Source organism: Candida dubliniensis, chromosome R (assembly GCF_000026945.1).
Source record: "Candida dubliniensis CD36 chromosome R, complete sequence".
NCBI classification, from domain to species: domain Eukaryota; kingdom Fungi; phylum Ascomycota; class Pichiomycetes; order Serinales; family Debaryomycetaceae; genus Candida; species Candida dubliniensis.
In genome coordinates this window covers 717,195-733,671 of record NC_012867.1, presented here as the reverse complement: position 1 = coordinate 733,671, position 16,477 = coordinate 717,195, and the positions used below count along the sequence as shown (strand labels likewise).

The window sequence follows — 16,477 nt, the reverse complement described above, 5'->3', positions numbered from 1 at the left end:
GGTGCACAAACCTACAGAAACATTTTTTTCTGTCATTTTTTTTTTTTTTCAGCAAGGATTACATTACATAGACAAGGAAGAGTTCCCCAGGAAAATGATAGTAAGAGGTAGATGTTTGAGTCGACTGATATCAAAACTAGTATCATTGTCTAGTAGACCTGTTGGTATTATTCTGGCTAAATCTTTTGTCACAACCACAAATCTACTTCAAAACTCTAAGAATGATTCAACAGAAGCATCTATTCCATGGTACATGAGGGAAGAAAACAGTTCTCCCGTTGAAGTTTTAAATGATGTTGAAGTACCCGAATTACCCGACAACTCACCTCAGAGCTTGCAAGAGTTTGTTAATTTACTAACATCTGAGTACGGTTTAACAGATCTTGAGATTTTTGATTTGTCGCAGCTACCAGAGGATCATCCGAAAAGCTTGGAAGAGCAAAACGATGAAAATTATGTTATTCTTGCTACTGGGAAATCTGAAAAGCATATTTACAAAGCAGCTTATGAATTGAGGCTATATATTAAACATACTTATGAGCATTTGCCCATCATCGAAGGAATGTCTTCAAACTCCATTAGCAAAGTAACGAGACGAAGATTGGCTAAAAGAGTGAGAAGAGGTCCACCAGCAACTGCAAGCACATTTGGAATTGGTGCTAATACCTGGGTAAGTTGTGGCACTGGGATTGATGGGATTGTAATACATTTGCTAAGTCGCGAAAGAAGGAAATCATTGAATTTGGAACAACTTTATTCCGATGAACACGAAAACGAGGAATCCTATTCGTCTCCAGATATCGACCAAGATCGACTTTTTTTTGGCGACAGAAGAGGGTTCCATACTTCTTGCCGCAAGTTGAATTCAAATGTTTTAAGCAAGATTTATGATAGTTACGTACTTAATGGAAACTTTGACACCTCACAAAAGTTCAAAGCACAGTTTGATCTAAGCTTTAAAGGTAGCTCAATCGAAGAGTATAACAAGAAATTTGACTTATACAGGGCAATCAACTTGGTAAATGCCAATGTGGTTAATGTAAACGAAATAGAGCAGATAATCTGGGATAAATATTCTTCATTGGACTTAGCCTCACAACTGGGGATTGATTGGAATACAGAAATCATTCATGACACCATTAAGTATATGGAATATTTGGTAGACTTGAAAACCAGACATTCACCAAAAGAAAAATTACATAAATTGTCAAACTTTATCTCCAATATAATGTGTTTTTCTGGCGATAGTATTGATTTGTTCACAATAGACAAGTTTGGGGCCCTCTTGTGGAGGCTCACATGGGTGTCCAAAGATAACAACGCCTTGGATTCGGCCAATCTCAATGACATAATTAAAAGAAGAGGTGATTCTGAACCTAGTACAAACACAATACTGTTTGATAATGAACTAGGAAGAAATGTCCGAGAACTATTGAGACAAAATAAATATTCGAGTAACAAGGAAACTTTCCCACTTTGGTTAAGAGAACAAATGATGTATACATTTGGTCAAGCTGGACTTTGGGATAGGTTTTGGAGAGATTGGCATTCTATTCTACAGTCATTAAACAAGACTAATGAGAGGATTTACTTTTGGGTCATTACAGTACTATTTCTTTCCAAAGTTGATAACAGAGATGCATTAAGACACTTGCTTACAAAGTATTGGAGCAATCCTTCTGGTGTTTCCTTTGTTGCCGACTATACCAAAAACAACAATCAATTCAATTCAGATAATGAAAGAATGGCCCTCAAAAATGTTTTAGGGCATATTGGTGAAAAGTATAATACATCTCCATGGGCACGTGAAGCTGCCCAGTTTGCTGATAGCTTGTAAATAGTAGTAGAAAGTGGTTCCATAGTTTATTGTAGCTCATCTAATAAACGCGTGAGCATATAAACGTAACAAAAAAAAAAAAAAAAAACAAGACACCAATCGCGTGAGAATTGTTTTTAAAATAAGAAAGAGCTGAGTAGTTGACATAAACAACATTTCTCTTTTTAAAAGAAATAGTATTAATCTCCTTAAAACTAACAAAAATCATTCTATGGATATCATTGAAATAAAACTGAAAATAAAGGAATGGGAGTATGCGTTTCGCAAACAACATAACAAACTTCCATCGAAATCGGATATAAAAGATGATGTAGAAATTCATAAGTTATACTCATTATACAAGTCCATAAAACTGGGACAGCTGCAGAAACCAAGCAAACAAGAAACTACCGAAGAACCAGCATCAACTCAATCTTCGCCAGTCAAGAAAAATGAATATTCCCCTAGAGGTGAATTAGGACCTACACCACAAGCCAATGGTCGCGTACTATCTATATTTGATTTAAAAATGACTCCACCAGAATCATCTCCCTTAAAACACAAATCGGACAAAACATCACCATTATCATTCACCATGCCTCCTCCCCAATCTCCTGTTAAGAACATTATAGAAACACCCACTAAATCAAAGAACAAATCGTTTACAACGCCTATCAAGGGTCGGAAAATAGTTTTTGAAACTCCGTCATATCTTAACAAGCACCGACAGAACCCACAAACCCCGGATTCCCATAAAAATAATGCTGTAATTAATTTCCTGGTTTCCCCATCACCATTCAAGACTCAAAGGGGTATAGGAAAAAGATTGACTGAAGTTTATAATACATCTTTAAAAGAAGCAGAGGATTTAAAGAGTTTCAATCTTGAAGAAGAATTCCAGAATGAAGAAAAGGAAGAATCAGAGGCAATTGAAACGATGAATAACAATGATGAAAAGATAGCGCCAAGAAATAAAAGAACGCAGAAACGTCTGACGAGAAGAGTTAAAATGGCACCAAGACCAGTAGATTCAAGGCCTTCATTGGATAACGTAAATCTTCAAGACCACATGACAAAACTAGAGGAAGGTGAAAGAAAACAACTTGCCGCATATATGGATTCGGATGAAGAGGATGACAGTAAAGATAGAGAGAATGACATTGCTTCTGTATTCGAAAGTCCAACAAAGAAAACTCGAATGCCAGTGAGTAATAATTTCAAGAGGCTAAAGATCAATGATCCTAGGTCAAGACGCTTCAAACAACGTATGAGAAGATAATATAGTATATTTTCAGTGTATTAGTCTAGTTAATTACCGTTGCAATCACTTCGGATGCATCTTCTTTTGGAAATTGTACTCTATTTTTTGTAATTTTCAATTCACTCTTGTCAACTTGAGGTATGTCTTTGCTGGCAAAGTATATGGGTTTCTCCCATTTTGATTTGTCCATTTCATAGTCCCAGACCAGAATGCTAGTTTGTGATTGCACCTTTTTCTCCTTAATCGACTTTTCTAACTCATTCTCTTCTTGAGACGTGCCTTCAGTATGGGTAACATATTTCTCCACCATAGTCACTTTCCCATCTTTGATAGTCATTTCAACAGTCTTTTCCCCACGTAATTTTCTCTCCGTATTCACTAAGTTTTCTCTCATTAATCTTTGCTGTTTCTTTAAATTTAGGGCTCTTTCCTCAGGAGTTAACCATAGCGACTGGGACGGCATTTCGAAATCAGATGCATTATCTATAATTTTTGTTCTCTCTTCACCTGTGGCCTGATAATCTAACAAAGTTTCCAAACGCTCCTTTGCTTTCTGTAAATCTCGATCTTTGGTCTCTTTGCTTTCGGATGCATTTTCAGCCACGGCGCCCATATTTTTCTTGCTTTGCAATTCCTTTTCGGCCAACTTGAATGCCCGGTCTTGTGCATCCCAGAATTTCTCACCAGCATTCATTTTGACAACAATTTTCTTTTTTGTTTTCTGTAGAGACAGAGTATTCAGCTCCTGTCTCTTGGTAACTAATTCCTCCTTCTCTTTTTCCAACAATTTTATAATGGCATCTCGATCTTTTGGTGGAATTATATCGGAACCACAAAATGAACATGGTTGTAGTCCTTCCTTTGTGCAAATAATTTTTCCACAATTCAAACAATTTGGGGCAAATTCAAATAGAGGATGTCTTCTGGCCATACAGTTGCAAACTCTTTTGATTTTACTATCTGTTTGGGAACTTTCTGTTTCAAGTTGGCTCAAAATTGAGTCTATGTCTTGTAGGTTGACTAATTTCTTCTTTTGAGATCTTTTATCAGTGGCATCCGGCGCGGGGCTCTTGGACTTGAGTAATTGGGATGTAGTTTTGGATTTATTAGTGGACATTATCTCTAGTGGTATTATTATTAGGTATTAATGACACATAGATGATTTTTTTTTTGCACTTTTACAGACATAGCGTTTTTTTTTTTTTTTGCTTGTTGGGTGTGTGTAAACTCGCACCAATTGTAATCCGATAGTGGTGGGAATTGTACTGGCGACGAAACTAAAAATCAATAAAAAAACATCAACATCATAATCATCCCAAAAAAAATTCTCCCAATACGTTTTCATACCACTTTCATCATTTTATAGTCGTGGAGAGAAGTTCAAGATAAGCAACAAATTATAAATATGTCTTCACAAGGTCCGGAATCAGAAGCACTTAAGATAAAATATAAAGAAATAGCAGCCTTGAAAAAAGCAATACAAGAAAAACAAGATTTGAAAAGGCAACAACAACAGAATGCATCCAAGATCCAGAAACAGGCATACAAAAGAATATTGAAATTGCCAGTAAACCCAAATGCTTTTATCCCACAGAAGCCAAAATTTTCTAACATGACATTGGTAGTTAATAATACCGGTAGTGATAGTAACGGAACTGCTTCGACTACAGAAGAAGGCACAAGCTCTGCTGACCAGCAGGGGTATGTAAGTGTTCAATCATCTGGAGGTAAGTCGTTTTATAACATAAATGTCTATCAGCAAGAAGCTGAAAAGTTGAAAGCCAAAATTTTACTAAAGAAAAAACAGGTACAGGAACAGAAACGATTAGAGAAGATAAGAAATCAAATTCCGAAGTTTAGAACAATGTCTGACAATTGTGATCGAATCAAGATTAATGGGGACAAGTATGCAGTCACGGAAAATGGACGAGCACTTGTACCCATTAGAATGATTCAACTTACTAACCCTACAGAGTGTATTTGGAATGGAAACAAATACCAAAGAAATTCACATGGAGTCTTTAAATTGTCGACACCAGTCAGAAGAAAGAGGTAAGTTAGAATAGAGTTTATTTTGCTTTAAGAGAATGTTACTAACTCAACAAATTTAGAAAAAATACGGAGCCTTGCCGTTATTTTTCAAGAACAGGTATGTATATCAAATTTTTTTTTTAAAAAAAGAATGTTTAAATGTTTTAAATGGCGTTGAGTTACTGACTTTTGGGTGATTTTGTTATTACAAATCTTCCCTGGTTTGTTTAAAGGAATGTGTGAGAAAGGTATGAATTGCAAGTATGATCATGATAAGGAGAAAATCAGAATTTGTCCTCTATTTTTATTGGGGAAATGTTATTCAAAAAACTGTTTATTGTCACATTCTCCAAATGATAACAACACGCCACAGTGTCGATATTTCCTAGGCAAATCATGTCAAAACCCCAATTGCAAGTATCGGCATTTCAAACCGGCCAATTATAATGACCCTAATTATGAAATTTGGACTTGTCGACCATTTGCAATTGGCGGATTTTGTCTGAGAGGTAAGAAATGTCCGTTTCTCCATTTGCTTAACTGTCCTGATTTTGAAGAAGACAATTATTGCTATTTGGGCAGGGAGTGTCCGCTCACCCATCAGTTTACATTAAAGACGCAAGATCTGATTGCCACAAAGTCAAACAAGTATATAAGAGATGAAACTGTGGTCACGGAGGAGTCCACGCCGACACCAGTGAAAACAATTATTAATAGTTATACAGTTGATCCTAAACTATTGTTTGTTGTTGATGAGACTGGAAATTACCAGTTCTACATAGACAACAATGGTGGTGAGAATAATCAATTTGATCTGAATTTTGGGTCTCTGAACGAATTTTTAATTGAGTTGTCTAGTTCATCGGAAGAAAGTGGCTTGGACGATTCGCAAGATGAAGGAGATGATGATATTGAGGAGAATGAAGATTATGTAGGTGTTTAGTTTGAAGAATTTATCCAAGGTCAAATACAAGTAAGATTAAGGTTTCAAAATTTTGAAGCTTCGTAATAAAATTTCCCTGGTTGCATAAACCAACTTGTAAGACTTTCTTTGTTTTTGCAAGTTGTAGAATTAGTGGCTTTTTAGGTTATGGACCATCTTTTTTTTGTTTTTACAAAAATGTTTGTATTACTGTGGTTGTTGTAAGGCAAGGCAAGTGTGGCGTTTCCAAAGCCAAGGTTAGATTAGTATCAAATATATAAAGATGAATATTATGTATTTTTGATATCCAAGTGCATAAAAAATTGAGTGACAATTATACTTTAGATAATTTCCCAGTTATGAAAGCAGCTATTATTTCTGGATCCTTTGAACCTAATCACTTGGCAGAAATCAAAGATATACCGCAACCAGAAATAAAAGAAAATGAAATATTAATCAAGGCAGTGGCTTTTGCAATCAACCCAACAGACTGGAAGCACATTGTTTATCAATTGGGTAGCCCAGGTGATGTTGTTGGCTGCGATGTGAGTGGAACCGTTGAAGAGGTGGGTTCTCAAGTAACTGGGTTTGAAAAAAAAGACATTGTGAGTGCTTTTGTAACTGGCAATAGATCACCCAGAACTGGAGCCTTTGCAGAATATGTGGCTGTTGATCCTGCTACTGCAGTGAAGTATACCCAAAGTTTTGATGATTCGACAAATCTAAAAGTTTCTGAAGTCCGCTCATTTGAAGGTGCAGCAAGCATTAATTTGGGTTTGGTTACCGTTGGGCTTTCATTTTCTCATTACTTACAAATAGAGAACAAAAAGCAACCTGGGGATGGCATCTTGATTTGGGGAGGAGCAACTGCAACTGGAATTCTAGCCATTCAGATTGCGAAATTGGTGTATAGCCTCAGTGTGATAACCACGGCATCACCCAAAAACCACTCCCTTTTGAAGCAATTAGGGGCCGATTATGTTTTTGATTATAAAGACACTGATGTTGTTAACAAAGTTAAGAGAGTTGGCCAAATCAAATTTGCTCTTGATACGATTGCTACACCAGAAACATTTCAAAAAGTATATGACTCAACAGAAGGTTCTCAAGAGGTGTTTATTGATTCATTGGCCGGTTTAGACTATAGATCCATTACTGCCAATGATGCTAGAGGAGATCAGGTACATTGGGGACACACCATTGCTTGTTTGGCATCTCTAAAAGAAAAAGCTGTGTTTAATGAAAATTATGTTCAAACACCTGAATTGTTAGTTGATTTTACTCAGTGGTGGCAAAATGTAGTTCCACAAATTATTGATCAAATCAAACATACAAATTTGAGGTTGTTAAACAAAGGATTAGACTCCGTAAATCAAGGGTTAGAATTATCTAGAAATAATAAACTTTCTGGTGAAAAGGCTGTGTTCAGGGTTCTGGATCTGTGATTTGAATAGTAAAAGAATTGAAGTAGATTATTTTTTTTTTAATAGTAAATTGTTGCCAAAAAACGTTGGAAAATAAATATATGTAAACACCTCAAAAAAAAAAAAAAGAAAAGAGAAAACTTTATAGATACGAATTTACGTGTAAAGATCTCCTATTCTGATAATATTAAACATCTAGCTATACATATATGTATATGTTGGTTGTCCAATGGCAAACATTACTCGTCCATTTAAATTAATTCTAGGTGTATTGTGTGTAAATGTGTGTGTATTAAGTAGTAATTGGTGATTCTAACTTTTTTTTGTTTTGCGTATTCCCATTCTCTGTAATTCATAATTGGTGTTAGTGCCTTCCTTTTTATATATTATTATATAAGATTGCCTTTCTTCTTCGACTTCTCTTTCCTCGTCCCCCCCTCCCCACATTAGAAATAAAAATATTATTGCTAAGTGAACACACGCGCTTATTTGCTCTGAAAAAGGGAGCAGAGGTTTAAAAGACATTGTTGCAAAACCAAATTTTAACCACACGTTAATAAGATATTTAAATCATCACCAGTAGCCGCCAACTTTTGTCAAACTTCTATTCCCATTCCCAAATTTTTTACTTTTAGTTTTTTTTTTTTGTTATTTTAACAATTCATTTGAGTTTCCTTCTTGTTTGAGTTTATTTTTTTGTTATTGGTATTATAATCATCTCCTGATAATCAATCACGAAACCATTCTTTTTATAAGGTGGGTTTGGGTTCAGTTGTCACTTTCAACTATACCAATGTCACGACACCAATCTTTCCCACTAGATTATGATTCCCCACCCAAGCATCTCACAGTACATTCATATCACTCGAAATATCAAACCATCAATACTTTGGGTAATGGGAGTTTTGGGACTGTTGATTTGGCAAAAATCAAGTTCTTCAAATTTGATCTATTGAATCTGCACAAAAATAAACTGGGTACTTTATTATGCCCATTGGAAGATTCCAAATGTAACACGTCAAATCTAGTTGCCATAAAAACAATGAAAAAGAAATTACCATTATTACAAGAATACTCCAATGTAAAAGAGGTCAAATTCATTTTGTCTGTACCTTCTCATCCATGCTTAGTTCAAATATATGAAATGTTTATCGATGATATCCAGTATCAGCTACATATTTCTATGGAAGCGTTAAACCAAAACTTGTACCAATTAATTAGAAGTAGGAGAAATATTAAGTTTTCACCTGTGACTTTAAAAAGCATTTTAAGTCAATTGCTTTGTGCTATCAGACATATTCACAAATGCAACTATTTCCATCGTGATGTGAAACCAGAAAATATATTGGTTATTCCAACATTGCATTTTTACGGCTCTAAGGCTGCAATTCCTCCTTACCGTAAAAATGACAATTTTATAATCAAGTTGGGCGATTATGGATTAGCACGTCACGTTTCAAATATCAAGCCCTACACGGCTTATGTATCAACAAGATGGTACCGCTCACCGGAAATCTTACTTAGACAGAAATGGTATTCTCGTCCCATTGATATTTGGGCGTTTGGAGCAGTAGCAGTTGAGACCGCCAATTTTGTTCCTTTATTCCCTGGATCTAATGAATTGGATCAGATTTGGAAAATCTTGAAAATTCTAGGAACTCCATTTGTTCCGGAACCCAAATCAATCAATTCTAGCTATATAGTTCCGTTGGGTGGGTATTGGACCGAAGCATTGTTTTTGACAAACAAATTAGGCATAAAGTTACCTGATGAGACAGGTACGACTATTGAAGAAATTGTTCAGCACCCTGATTCATTAGCTTTAATCGAGGTCATTCAAAGCTGCTTGAAATGGGATCCTCTGGCTCGAGCAGATGCCACTGAAATTGCAAAAATGCAGTATTTCAAGGAATCAATAGCTATGATGGATACATATTTTGAAACTGATACGGTCACAATGAACACAGCTTTAAACAAGTTAGCAGGGATTCCCAATTCACCATCAAGAAAACTACTTACACCATTAAAGCTACAAAAAAATAGTACTGGCATATGTAATACCACTGGCAGTGTTCCAGTTTTCCAAGATTCGGATGATGGATACGAAAACTATTTTGGCGAATATATTGCTAAACAGCCGGAAAGAAATAGCTCTGGTAACGAGAGCTATAAGCTTTTTGCACAACCATGGTTGCTAAAGGTAAATGAGGTTCTTGGCACAAGAGAATCAGAAATGGAACCCAGAAGAGCTGGAAATGGAACAAGCGATTTAAAGAAAAAACAGAGCAAAGCTGCTGGAACCAAAAGATCCTTCACAACTTTTTCTTTAGACAGCGAGGAGGTTGTGAATTTATGAATAGATTTGATATTTGATACTCGTCGTTTTCCAGATTATAATAACCCACAACTTGTTTATTATGGTTCTGGTCAGCCACAAAGAAGAAACAGAGTTTATCAATATCAATAGAGCTAAGGAAATAGAATATAACAAGATAAGATTGAAAAAAAAAAGCAGAGCCTGTCGATTCAATTAATTTTTAACACTGTACCATTATTACTTACTATATAGATCCAAAAAAATGTTATTCTCATTATACTGTGAAAACGATCTTTTGAGCAGAAACTTTACTGTCTCTGGATAATTGCAAAGCTTCATTGGTAGAAGCCAAACCATCTCCTAATATCTTTAAGTTGGCATGTTTAATTGTGTCAATAAATGTTGGCAAAACTTCATCCCACCATTTGAGATAGTCATTCAATAATTCTGGAGTTTGGACAAATTTCGTAGGTCCAAATGATTTCTCTTTAATAATACAGAGATAAGCTAATGTATAACCCCAATGAACTGAGTTTTCTCTGGATGGATCAGTTTTAATGGATTTACCATCCAATCCCAACAAAGAGTCCAAATAAACTTCTGGAGTACCAGCAGTGGCATCATAAAGACTTTGGAAGGTTGTAGTATTAGCAATAGTATCCAAACCAAATTTAATAGGACCAAGAGCTTTCAAGTTTTCAATTACATTTGGATCATTATAATCCAAAGTGTGGTCAGCACCTAATTCTTTCAAAAAGGCATGATTCTTTGGTGATGCAGTAGTAATGACATTCAAATTATAAGCCAATTTTGCAACTTGAATTGCCAAAATACCCGTAGCGGTAGCACCACCCCAAATCAATATAGAATCACCTTCTTTTTTATGTTTGCCTATGTTCAAGTAATGAGAAAATGAAATACCAATAGTCGATAAACCCAAAGTAACACTAGCGGCACCTTCATAAGATTTGATAGTGGATGAACTTGTTGATGAAGAGTGACTCAAACTGTGGTCGTATTTGATAGTGGCTTGAGGATAAGCAATAACATATTCACCAAAAGCCCCACTCTCAGGTGATGAGTTACCAACGATAAATGAGCTGACAGTATCACCTTTTTTGAAATTGGTGACTTTGGATCCAACTTCTTCAACGGTTCCACTAACGTCACTTCCAATGACATCACCAGGTTTACTCATTTGGAACAAGATATGTTTCCAATCAGTAGGGTTTACAGCAGCAGCTTCTGCTTTGATTAAAATTTGATCATCGCCAATGGTTGGTTTAGGGATTTCTTTAATCTCGGCCAATTTGGTTTCAGTTACGGATTCTGGAACGACAGCAGCTTTCATGGTTGGGATAATAACTGTTTATGTTGATAATGAATAAAGAAAAGAAAAACAAAAAATATTTTTAAGTAAATTGCTTAGATGAAACGAACAAACAAGGGGGATATCTCATGTTTAAATATCATTTCAAAATGATTCAACATGATTATTAATTAATTAAACAATGAATTGAAGGATACCGAATTTTCTAGACATAGTAAAATACCGAATACTTTTTTTTTTTTTTCAGACACAAAAACTAAAAGTGAGTGGTAATGCCCAATATACTACTGGTATTACCAAAAAATCAGTAACCCTGAAACAATTCATCACCTTATGATTAATGGTTAATGTTAGAGTAATATTCGAATTACTAATCCTTATTGATCAAATAGTTTCATCATTTTGCATGTACTGCAGAAAGATTACAAACCATAGATTTCTTTGATCTTGTAACGCCCCCTCCCCTCCCCCCGCCCCCCCCTTTCTTGGTTTGTTCTTGAATTATTTTATCTTTTTGGTTTATTCCACAACTTGTATCGATTTATAATATTACATCAAGAACTATTTTTAGACAGCAAAGATTAATATATGATTCATGTTTATGGACTTGTCTGTTTTTGTTAAAAAGAAAAAGACCACCCAGTTCTGTGGTTTTGATGTGCCAGTGTACTCTTTACCACAAACGTGTGAGTTGACTCTCCTCATTAAACAGCAGAGCTCAATAACAATTGATTGAAATTTAGATTGATACACAAAAATTATTGTCCAAGAATTAGATCATTTGTAAATCTCTAAATATGTACAGGCATTTATCATTGCTGATCGAGGACGACGACCCCCCCCATCACCACCATATCAAACGGAAATATGACGTGTATTGTTCGGAATTATGACAGACTAACTCTGTTTTCGGACAAAGTATTTCTTAACTCCTGAGTTAACTAAAAAATCTAGAACTAAATATTTTTGTAACTTGTTGGAATATAGTTACAAAAACAACCAACTTCTGAAATTTCAATGAATATTCAAAAAAACTTTTCAAAATTAGATAAATGATATATATAATGATTATTTAAATTAAAAATATTAGGTGATGATGTGGCCAAAAGAAACACAATATTGTCTTTCATCAAATGTCATTAGAAGCAGGTTATTACCTTATTTTGGTTGTCTAACTTTATCTTTGATCAATTGACATACACCAGAAGCAATGATACTGACTCCCAACATAAGCACCAACATCATGTTTGAGTTTCGGTATAATCTAGCTTTATCTTCTGGCCAACCCGAATATAATGCATAAGTAGAAGTGACTGAACCCAAATTTCCTAATCCACTGACCAATGCAGCACTAACAGCACAACCAACATCACCATAACGTTGTTGGAAAATTTCTGCTGACCAAGACATACAAATAGGAACAGTAGGACCTAACCCAAACCCAGCAATTAACAACCCAGCATATTTATTCCATGAACCATGAGCAAATGTTGTAACTATCATACCAACAATAATGATAACACAAGCACCACTGAAGATTAATGCCCGGAATTTTTTGAATCTATCAGCAAAGGGAGTAATTATTAATATCCCACCTAAATCAAATAACCAAATTGGAGCATATAATAATGATACTTGTATAGATGTTAAATTTGGATTATTAGTAGCAATAATAGTGGAACCGAAAACTGCTAAACCAAATCCAGTACCAACAACTCCAAAATACATAATAATCAACGGCCAAATTCTTAAATCAGTAATAATATTAATCACATCTTTCCAAGTCCATTTCAATAATTTATATCTATGTTGTAAATCTTTACGATGTAATTCTTTTTCTTGTTCATTTAATGGATGAGGTGGAGTAGTGAATTTTCTATAAATTTCAACAAATTTATTACTTTGTTGTTTAACTCCAATAAATGGTCTATCAGGTAACCACCATAATAAAGAAATACCCACCGCCATAGTAATAACACCATAAACTAAATACATCCATTGCCAACCGGTATAACCATGAACACCATCCATTTTTTGAAATCCAGCACTTACTAATCCAGCAACAGCAGCAGAAATCTGAGCCGCAGTGAAATAATAACCAATTCTTCTTGTCAGTCTATCATTAGGATACCATAAACTGACATAATAACTTAATCCGGGCCAAGTACCAGCACCAACAACACCACTAATGAATCTAACAGCAATGACTCCACCAGAATTATATAAAACATGATAACATGTATAAACTAATCCAACTGTAATAACAATTCTTGCTAACCAAGTTTGAGGACTAACTTTAGTCATGATTAAATTCATGGGGACATCAAATATAATATAACCAACATAATATAATGCCAGAGCAGTAGATATATCTTTAGAAGTTAAATGTAATTGCTGTGCTAATGAATGACCTTCAGATCTATTCATAGTTAATGTCAATCCATAACAATTGGAACCAAATGATGTTAAAAAATAAAGACACCATAATGCTGGTATAATTCTTAAATCCAATTTACGATAAACTTTATTTAATTGATGAATATCTAAAGTTTCTGATGATTGATAATTATTATCAATTTGATATTCTTCAATTTCAAGAGATTTACCTCTTGATTCTACTTCAGAATTTGAATTTGAATTTGAATTTGAATTAGAATTTGACATATCTTTTAACTACCAACAATTAACAACTATAAGCAAAAGGAATAGTATTTATTTCTTTGATGTGAAAAAAAAATGTTTGAAAAAAAAAAAGAAAGGGGGTTCTAAGGGGAATCAAGTCGTCTATTTATACAATTGCAAAAAAAAAAAAAAAGGAAACAAATATGAATAGGTATGTAAATTTTTTTTGTAATTCATATATAGAAAAGAAGAATTAAACATCAAAAAGAAAAAAAAAAAAAAAAAATTGTTGGGAGGGCAGTGGAGACTCATGTTGATAATGAGTATTCGCATCCAAACACACATAGTTAATAAGACATTTGTGAGCAAAAAAAAAAAAAAAATTGATTAAAATGATTACGAGTCATCGAGATTAATTTATTTTTTGTTTTTTTTTTTTTTTCTTGGGGATGAAAAGAAGAACAGATCTTGAATTCAACGGCTAAAACTAACACTAAAACATATACATTTGCAATTTCCCATTAAAAAAAGGAATGACAAAGACACAAACCAACAAAATTAAGTATTATTGTTAATAATAATATAAGTATATAGTTTTTATTCCTAAACTTTTTTCCCCCTAAAAAAAATTTATTCAAGAATTGAAAATGTTGAGTTGAAAAAGTGTTAGACTATGACTATTGAGTCATCATCATGATCATCAACTTTCTACAAGTAGGAAATTTTTTTACATCTTTTTTTTTTTTTTCTAATATTTCATTAATATTGATTATGCATATTAATTCAGTTAAACACAGGGAAGGCATTTATCTACTTCATGGCGTTCTGTAATTGTGTTTTCTTTTTATAGTTTATGCTAATTGCTTGGCTTGTTCATATATTGTTTATCTTGATACAACAGAAAAATGACAATATCGAATAACAATTACAATAGAATAGGTAAATTCTAATCAATCTAAAACTCGAAATTTCAATTTATTTATTTGCCGTAAATTTAACTCTTTAATTCGTATTGTGCACACAAAACCACGGTACTCAATTATTCAAATTACTCAACAATAATATAGAATAAAGAGTAATGGAATTTGAAATAAATATTACACTCCGGTAAACAATGACAATGTTCAACAAAAACTACGAAATAATCATAAATGTCTTTGGAAACGTAAAGAAAACTTTTTATTATTAAATGAAATGAACAAAAAAAAAAAAAAAAATATAAAATCTACTTAAGTTTATAATGTAGTAAAAAAAAAAGAACTGAGCCTTCTTACTTTATTAATGAGAAATATAATAACCACCAGTGATTAATATTAATATATATGAAGGGAAACAAAATGTAAACTTGTTTATTAATAGTTAACATCCATTTTTTTGATCATTAAAGATATTAAATTTATAATGTGAAGTAATATCAACAATTTTTTCATCAATATCATCAGAATTATGAATATTTTTTTCATAATAATTAAGATTACCATATTTATCTAATAATATAATTGTTTGAGTTCTTGTTCCATAATATTTACCTACTGCTATTGAATCAGTTTCATAATTATTTCGAATCAAAGGGGGAATAAAAATTGAATATTTCAATTCAGAAAATTTTTTTTCAAAATCATTACTATTAAGAATTTTAGAATTATATGTATCATGTGATAATAATTGGAAACATTTTTCTATTAATTCATCTTGACTATAATTATTGGTAATTGATTCATCAATTAAATTACTCAATAAAAGTTCTCCTAATTTCACTTTATCCCATGGTTTATTATATAATGAATTTGATAATCCAAATGTTGTCTTATGAGGAATATCGTCACTAACATCAATACTCCCATTGGCAATATCTTTACTATTTGCCTTTGATTTAAATACTTTACCTTGATCACCTCGATTACTTAATATATTTAAATGATGAATTTTGCCAGTTTCTGGATTTATGGTCAATTTTCCATATAATAATGAAAACCCACCAATTTTTTTTAAATCAATTGTTGTTCGACCATCACGGAATGTTGATGCCAAATTATCTTTCCATTCATTATCCAGTTCTTTACCACATAAATAATCTAATGGTAATATTCCTCTTGAAACTTCACTAATAGCTTCTTTTTCATCATTCTCTCTATAATTAACTAATACTGCGATTTTCCCATTGGTGGTTACACCTATCCAAGTACCATGTTCTTGTCTTGCAAGGTCTAAAGGTGATAATAATTTGACTCCATTCCCCACATCTCGAAAATGAGCTGGCATGGTTGGTCGTTTGAAAAATTCATCTCTATTGGAAAGTAAAATAAATGGATAATCTGGATGATTTGTTGTTGCTATGGCTATACACATTGTTGATACTTTTTTTTTTGGTATTTAGTTAGTTCTTGTTGGTAATTAATTGAAGTTAATGTAAATATTGATAACTATAATAGATAATCTTTAATATTGTGAGATTGTTAATCAAAAACAAAGAAAACAAAGAAGTTTTAAGATTGTCAACGGCAAACTCAAATAAACTAAAGGAAAAAGAAAAGACCAAAAAAAAAAAAAAAAACGAATGAGAGAAAAAACAAAAAAAGTGATCACGAGGCTAAAAGAAAAAAAACTGGAGAAAGAGAGAGAAAGGAATAAACTACTGGACAACTTTAATATAAATCCCATAAAATCATGGAGAGCATTTAAGTGGGACAACAAATTAATTAACAACAACAATTACCACCTAACACAAACCCACTTTCCCCCTTCCCCACCCAC

At 33.3% G+C, this 16,477-nt stretch overlaps 10 protein-coding genes across 10 annotated transcripts; 6 read left to right on the top strand and 4 right to left on the bottom strand. All coding sequences in view use genetic code 12, as the record gives it.

The window, feature by feature from the left end:
- Positions 1–94: 94 nt before the first annotated feature.
- Positions 95–1,837, top strand: CD36_28500 (conserved hypothetical protein; the record flags this gene model as incomplete). Its single annotated transcript, XM_002421852.1, has 1 exon — positions 95–1,837. The coding sequence occupies one exon, from the start codon at positions 95–97 to the stop codon at positions 1,835–1,837; it is 1,743 nt and encodes a 580-aa protein (XP_002421897.1).
- A 211-nt stretch (positions 1,838–2,048) lies between these two features.
- CD36_28490 (DNA replication and checkpoint protein, putative) lies at positions 2,049–3,095 on the top strand (the record flags this gene model as incomplete). The annotated part of the gene is made up of 1 exon (XM_002421851.1): positions 2,049–3,095. One exon carries the CDS (start codon positions 2,049–2,051, stop codon positions 3,093–3,095), a length of 1,047 nt encoding a protein of 348 aa, XP_002421896.1.
- Positions 3,096–3,120: 25 nt separating this feature from the next.
- Positions 3,121–4,194, bottom strand: CD36_28480 (C2HC5 finger protein, putative; the record flags this gene model as incomplete). Its single annotated transcript, XM_002421850.1, has 1 exon — positions 3,121–4,194. The coding sequence occupies one exon, from the start codon at positions 4,192–4,194 to the stop codon at positions 3,121–3,123; it is 1,074 nt and encodes a 357-aa protein (XP_002421895.1).
- A 288-nt stretch (positions 4,195–4,482) lies between these two features.
- Positions 4,483–5,133, top strand: CD36_28460 (conserved hypothetical protein; the record flags this gene model as incomplete). The annotated part of the gene is made up of 1 exon (XM_002421849.1): positions 4,483–5,133. The coding sequence occupies one exon, from the start codon at positions 4,483–4,485 to the stop codon at positions 5,131–5,133; it is 651 nt and encodes a 216-aa protein (XP_002421894.1).
- Positions 5,134–5,343: 210 nt separating this feature from the next.
- Positions 5,344–6,051, top strand: CD36_28450 (CCCH zinc finger protein; the record flags this gene model as incomplete). The annotated part of the gene is made up of 1 exon (XM_002421848.1): positions 5,344–6,051. The coding sequence occupies one exon, from the start codon at positions 5,344–5,346 to the stop codon at positions 6,049–6,051; it is 708 nt and encodes a 235-aa protein (XP_002421893.1).
- A 338-nt stretch (positions 6,052–6,389) lies between these two features.
- On the top strand, positions 6,390–7,475 carry CD36_28440 (zinc-binding dehydrogenase, putative; the record flags this gene model as incomplete). Its single annotated transcript, XM_002421847.1, has 1 exon — positions 6,390–7,475. One exon carries the CDS (start codon positions 6,390–6,392, stop codon positions 7,473–7,475), a length of 1,086 nt encoding a protein of 361 aa, XP_002421892.1.
- Positions 7,476–8,247: 772 nt separating this feature from the next.
- CD36_28430 (meiosis induction protein kinase, putative) lies at positions 8,248–9,810 on the top strand (the record flags this gene model as incomplete). The annotated part of the gene is made up of 1 exon (XM_002421846.1): positions 8,248–9,810. One exon carries the CDS (start codon positions 8,248–8,250, stop codon positions 9,808–9,810), a length of 1,563 nt encoding a protein of 520 aa, XP_002421891.1.
- Positions 9,811–10,045: 235 nt separating this feature from the next.
- On the bottom strand, positions 10,046–11,122 carry CD36_28420 (zinc-binding dehydrogenase, putative; the record flags this gene model as incomplete). Its single annotated transcript, XM_002421845.1, has 1 exon — positions 10,046–11,122. One exon carries the CDS (start codon positions 11,120–11,122, stop codon positions 10,046–10,048), a length of 1,077 nt encoding a protein of 358 aa, XP_002421890.1.
- A 1,137-nt stretch (positions 11,123–12,259) lies between these two features.
- CD36_28410 (Major Facilitator Superfamily (MFS) transporter protein, putative) lies at positions 12,260–13,765 on the bottom strand (the record flags this gene model as incomplete). Its single annotated transcript, XM_002421844.1, has 1 exon — positions 12,260–13,765. One exon carries the CDS (start codon positions 13,763–13,765, stop codon positions 12,260–12,262), a length of 1,506 nt encoding a protein of 501 aa, XP_002421889.1.
- A 1,317-nt stretch (positions 13,766–15,082) lies between these two features.
- CD36_28400 (conserved hypothetical protein) lies at positions 15,083–16,072 on the bottom strand (the record flags this gene model as incomplete). Its single annotated transcript, XM_002421843.1, has 1 exon — positions 15,083–16,072. One exon carries the CDS (start codon positions 16,070–16,072, stop codon positions 15,083–15,085), a length of 990 nt encoding a protein of 329 aa, XP_002421888.1.
- Positions 16,073–16,477: the final 405 nt, after the last annotated feature.